Consider the following 6,000-nt stretch of genomic DNA (forward strand, 5'->3'; position numbering starts at 1 on the left):
CCTGCCGTCCCTGACCTGCCTCAGTTGGTCATCAAGAGTCATGGAAGAGTTCCAGGCTGAGACACACGATCATGTCTTGATTTTAGTATTAGTCTCACGGCACTGCAGAAAGAGAACTTAGAGACAACATATGGGAAGCTATCTTAACGACCCCAGTGAGGTACATCCTGAGCCAGGGTGGAGAAGGAGGCTATGTGGGGGGCCTCAGAGAGTCAGCACGGAGTGGACAACTCACGCTCCTGCACATACAGGACCAAGCGACAGCCTCAGGCCAGCCTGGCCTCACTGTCTGGACTTGAGAGGTGTCTCCCCAAGCAGAGATGGTGGCATGGAGCTGGTTAGCATGAAGCTGATGTCCCTGAGTTGTGTCTCACCAGGCCGGCTGCCCCATACAAGCTGCAGCTCCCACGAGATCTGCTGATTCCTACTGACAGTGCAGGGAAATTACCCCTCCCCAGATTTCTGTCTTCCTGGACGCTAACTGGACTTCTGGTTGACCCATCACCTTGTGGCGAACTGGGTTCGTGGCAGTCAACCTCCCAAGGCCAACGGTTTTCAACAGGGTGATGGTGACCCCTGGGGGACACTTAGCAATGTGGAGACATTTCTGGTTGTCACAATGAACACTACTGGCATGTGTTGGGTGGTGACCAGAGACGCTGCTCAGCACTTTACAGTGGCCAGGACGCCCCACATCAGAGTCATCCAGCCCCAGACATGAACAGTGCTCAAGTGGGGAAGCCCTGCCTTAGCAGAGGAGATTCTCTCTATATCTACCTACCTACCTACCTACCTATCATCTATCCATCCATCCATCATCCGTCGTATTTATCTACCTATGTACCTATCATCTATGTATCTATCCATCATCCATCCATCCATATTTATCTATCCATACATCTATCATATCTACCTATCAACTATATATCTATTATCTATCATCTGTGTGTATTGTCTATCTGTATCAAATATCTACCTATACTTCATTTATCTGTCATCTATCCCATCTATCTATCCACCCTGTCTGCCTGCCTTCCTTTGTTCCATCCATCCATCCATCCATCCATCCATCATATCTACTATACATGTATCTTCCATCCTTCCATTAAATCTATCTATGTTTTGCTATCTATCGCCTATCTATTGTCCTACAGCAGTGGTCTGCAACTGAAGACTCCTTCAGTCCCTAGGAGGTTTTTTGTCAATGTCTAGAGACATTTTTGGTCATCAGCACTGGGGACAGTGTGCTACTGGCACTGAGTGGGGGGACCACGGGGATGCTGTGAACTTTCCTACATGACACAGAGCAACCCCATCACAGAGAATGATCTGGTTCCCCAAAGTCAATAGTGCCAAGGTGTAGAACCCCTGTTCTGGGGTCAAACAACTCTAGGACACCAGCAATTTCTATACACCCAAAGGGCAAGGAGCAGACGTGGGAGGCTGGTGTTTGGGCAGACCCTAAGCCTTTGTATCTGGGAAATCTTGATTTTGCACCCCAGATGGTAAGTTACTCAGTCCTTCTTAAAATTATCTCCAGGGGCTGAGGTGGCCTTTGGTATGACTTTATCCCTGAACAGAACGTGTTCTCAGATGTGCATTTAATGAATGCCCTGGTATCGTCTCAAAAACACAACAGCAGTTCATACACCGCACTTGGATTCTGACACCAGCATTGCCGAGTCCACTCAACTCCAACTTCAAACTCCAAATAATTGTTGCTCAGGTCAATACCTGGAGTCATCAGCGTTCTACGTGGCCTCAAGAAACGCAAGCAAAACACGCTTCCTGTTTCCAGAATAGTATGGGAAGCAGATGTTGGGTGAAGCAACCTCCATTCACATGATAACTGCACAGCTGGGGGACTAAATACATTCTTCACTGATGGTCTTTTCCCACTAATAGGTGTCCTTCGTCATGTGGCTCTGGACACCCTGTGGCTCCCATCAGGATATAGTGTGCTCTCCGTGCTACGTTCAGAGAACTTCCAGAGCCTGATTCCACTAGCTCAACTTACACCCAGTGTTTAGACAACCTGGTCACTCAAGTGAGAATGCACAGAAAAAAACCAAGTGCGAGAAGTATATTATAGTAAGATCCACGTGCTCTCAGAGATGTACTCTTAGCAAGTCACTAAGTAGGTGTGACCGCTGAATCGTATCCTCCCCAAATTCACATGTTGAAGCTCTAACCCCAGGACCTCTGGAGATGCGGTCTTTAAAGAGGGGGTTAAGGTACAATGAGGTCATCAGGATGGGCCCTGATCCCATAGCATTGGGGTCCTTATAAGAAGAGGGGAGGAGGACACAGACATGCACAGAGGGACAATCACAGGAGGACACAGGGAGAACACGGGGTCTACACACCAAGGACAGGGGCCTCAGGAGGAACCAGACCTGGCCCCGCCTGGAACTCGGACTCCCAGCCTCCGCCCCACCTGGATCTGAGACTCCCAGCCTTGTCCCACCTGGATCTCAGAGGATCTCAGACTCCCAGCCTCCCCGGCCAGGAGAGAATAAATGTGTGTTGTTTAAGGCCTCTACTCCACAGTACTGAGTTATGGCAGCCCAAGTGGACAAACTTATTTTCCATAATTTTTGGGATAAAAGTCACCTGGAAATTTAGATCACTATTAAGTCTTGAAAGGTTCCGTTATTGATAATAATTTCCCTAGATCCTGAGCATTTCAGGAGAGCAGACATGACACCATGCCTCACTGTATGCACTATCTCAGTACTGTGGGTGGAAAACCAAAAATTGATCAAAATCGGTAGACAGATTTTTAAATGAGGTCCTACCACATTTCCCCAAAACCCGTGAGTATAATCCCTCTGAGAAGACCATCTAATTGTTCCTCAAATTCCATGTAGATTTAATGATGGGGGAACATTCCTGCTTCTCAGCCACACCCTTTGTTGACCTTGCCATGTAAAGACTACATTCAACTGTGACCTGCATCCGATTTCTGAATCACAAAGTCCATCCAGAGCCCGTCAGATGTCAACACGTGGTCATTGTGTCTTCTCAACCTCAAAGACGTGGGCTTGAGACTCCCGTCCTTCGGAAGGAAGCCCGAGACACGTGACCACAATTTGTCAATATCGTAAAGGAGTCTAGGTCTCCCCACAGACAGTATTTATTTAAAACCCTAGCAAGCTAAAGGTACTCCCCAGAATCACTATTTTAATTCCTCCAAGACACATAACTAGACGCTTTCCTTCATTCCAGAGGACGAGCTAATGCATACGTTTTTATAAGTGCTGTCCCTCCAAATGAGGGAATCACACGCAGTGAGTGAGTGGTGCGGAGTCCCCGAATCACTGGCTACTTTTGTTTCCATGACTTGATACCCTGAGACGCACCTGACCCCTCCTTATCGGCACCAGATCACCTGCAGCTCCAAAAAAGGAAAGTAAAACCAAAAAAAATTCAGCCTATTCCTTTCTCCTCCTCGTTAAACATGCAACAGAGTAGGGACTCTGGGTAAGACGCCCTTTGGGGCTCGGACGATGGGAGGGCTCCCCCAGTCGCTTTGCACTTAGAGACGTCCTTCACGGAGTCCATGTGCACGGGAGACATTCCAGAGCTGTGACAAAGGGCTCCCGGCTGTGTGCAGACAGGTGTATCAGAGAAGAGGGCAGGAGCTGGCGTACTAGGGGGGATGCCCGGTGGGTGGGGAGACACACGGGAAGGAGGCACTGCAGGGGAGGGGTGGCCCGCGAGAGACGGGGAGCGACAAGGAGGACGGCACCTGTCCCCTTCTACCGCAGGTGGCTTTCCGAGATGGGATGATAGGTGGCAGGGTGTAGGGAAAGAGAGCCTACAGAAGGGAACCCAGAGGTCAGCCGACGACAAGCGCTAAGTGGCTGGGGCCGTATTCTGGGTACTCCACCATTCCCTGTGGAGCTGTAAGTACAAAGGAAGGTCACCAGACAGGTATTGGGGGAGGACCACCACGGGTGTAAAGTGAGGAATGCCTCGGAAGGAAGCAAGGATGCCATGGCAACACCAGGTGGGAGGCCAGGGTCAAACATCAGGGCAGAGACAGGCAGGGGCTGTGGGGTGGGAATGAGAAGGAACGAAAAGAAAATGGCGGAGGGGACACTTGACCCTGGTTGGAAGGCACCCAACCCACACCGTGGATGGGGAAAGAGAGCCATATCTGGGTAGAGTGGTCTTACCCTCTACTGGCAAATAGCGTGGGAGGACAGGGATTTATTCGTTCAGTGCGGGACACCCTCAACTGGACATGTGTGTGGTGCATCTAAATGGAGAAACGTAGCTGTCCATGAGAAACCCAAGGAGGGGCCTGCATGAATGAGGCTGAGCGGTGACTAAACAGGCTCTCTGGGAGTTGGTGACGGTGACCCAGATGGGCACGAGGGGAACAGAGCGTCTGGTGGGACCACCCATGCCCCTACGTATGTTCTGCTCACCCAGGAGGGGAGCAAGGCCCTGGGGCCAGCATCGTCCCAACAGCACCTACGGACCCGGCCAGCCTGAGGGTCGGCTGTGACCTCACTCCACCCCGCCGGGGATCTCGGAGAGGGGAGGACCGAGAGGAGGCCGTGGGGAGGGACTCACAGCTTGACCAGGAACGGGTGGCTGACTTCCTTCAGCACTGACTTCTCGTTGTGCACATGCTGTTCCTGCTTCAGCCGGATGACGTCAGGGATGCTCATTACCTTCAGGGCGAAGAAATGCTTGGCCGTCTTGTCCTTGACCAGCTGCACCCGTCCGAACGTCCCGGTGCCTGCAGGGGGAGACGGCACACGAGGCTGTATGAGGACCGTCAAAGAAACCGTCAGCTTCGGCGCTCCCAACCCTAGTATATGGCGGCTGAGAGTACTGACGAGAAGCGCCGTTCTGGAAGTACACACTACCCTCAGGGGAGGGTACTATGATGCACTCATCGACAAAGACCATCGCCTGCCTCTGAAATGTCTGTCACTGGAGGGAACGCCAGCCATCATGTCTACAAATGAGCCATCGTGGAGACCACGTGCATACACACGCACACATACAAGGACAGGTGCAATGGGAAAGTACGGCGGAGACATTGCTTCAACGTGGCTTTTCTCTTCGGGATGTCTAGAGAAAGGCAAAGATATCGGACACGTGACGATCATGAAAACGGCTCTTTCACACGCTAATACTTGCTCAAAGCGCTTGGTCTTCATTTAAAATTTCCTAAGGACTGGACAATGGGATGTATCTCAACATGATATGGAAACAGATACCTATTCGGGTAGGATATAAAGGGATAGAGGGCTGAGACTGAGGACTGGACAATGGGATATATCNATCATGAAAACGGCTCTTTCACACGCTAATACTTGCTCAAAGCGCTTGCTCTTTATTTAAAATTTCCTAAGGATTGGACAATGGGATGTATCTCAACATGATATGGGAACAGATACCTATTCGGGTAGGATATAAAGGGATAGAAGGCTGAGACTGAGGACTGGACAATGGGATATATCCCAACATGATATGGGAACAGATACCTATTCGGGTAGGATATAAAGGGATAGAGGGCTGAGACTGAGGACTGGACAACGGGATATATCCCAACATGATATGGGAACAGATACCTATTCAGGTAGGATATAAAGGGACAGAGGGCTGAGACTGAGGACTGGACAATGGGATATATCCCAACATGATATGGGAACAGATACCTATTCGGGTAGGATATAAAGGGATAGAGGGCTGAGACTAAGGACTGGACAACGGGATGTATCTCAACATGAAATGGGAACAGATACCTATTCGGGTAGGATATAAAGGGATAGAGGGCTGAGACTGAGGACTGGACAATGGGATATATCCCAACATGATATGGGAACAGATACCTATTCGGGTAGGACATAAAGGGATAGAAGGCTGAGACTGAGGACTGGACAATGGGATATATCCCAACATGATATGGGAACAGATATCTATTCGGGTAGGATATAAAGGGATAGAGGGCTGAGACTAAGGACTGGACAACGGGAT

General features: G+C 50.1%; 1 protein-coding gene across 1 annotated transcript in view; it reads right to left on the bottom strand.

The window, feature by feature from the left end:
- The window catches only part of PRKX (protein kinase X-linked), a 108,251-nt gene that overhangs the window by 59,682 nt on the left and 42,569 nt on the right, over positions 1-6,000 (bottom strand). Inside the window, exon 2 of the mRNA XM_011226978.3 lies at positions 4,585-4,753. Within this exon, the coding sequence (XP_011225280.2) occupies positions 4,585-4,753 (169 nt within the window). The remainder of the gene's footprint in view (positions 1-4,584; positions 4,754-6,000) is intronic.

Source organism: Ailuropoda melanoleuca, chromosome X (genome assembly GCF_002007445.2).
Source record: "Ailuropoda melanoleuca isolate Jingjing chromosome X, ASM200744v2, whole genome shotgun sequence".
NCBI classification, from domain to species: Eukaryota; Metazoa; Chordata; class Mammalia; order Carnivora; family Ursidae; genus Ailuropoda; species Ailuropoda melanoleuca.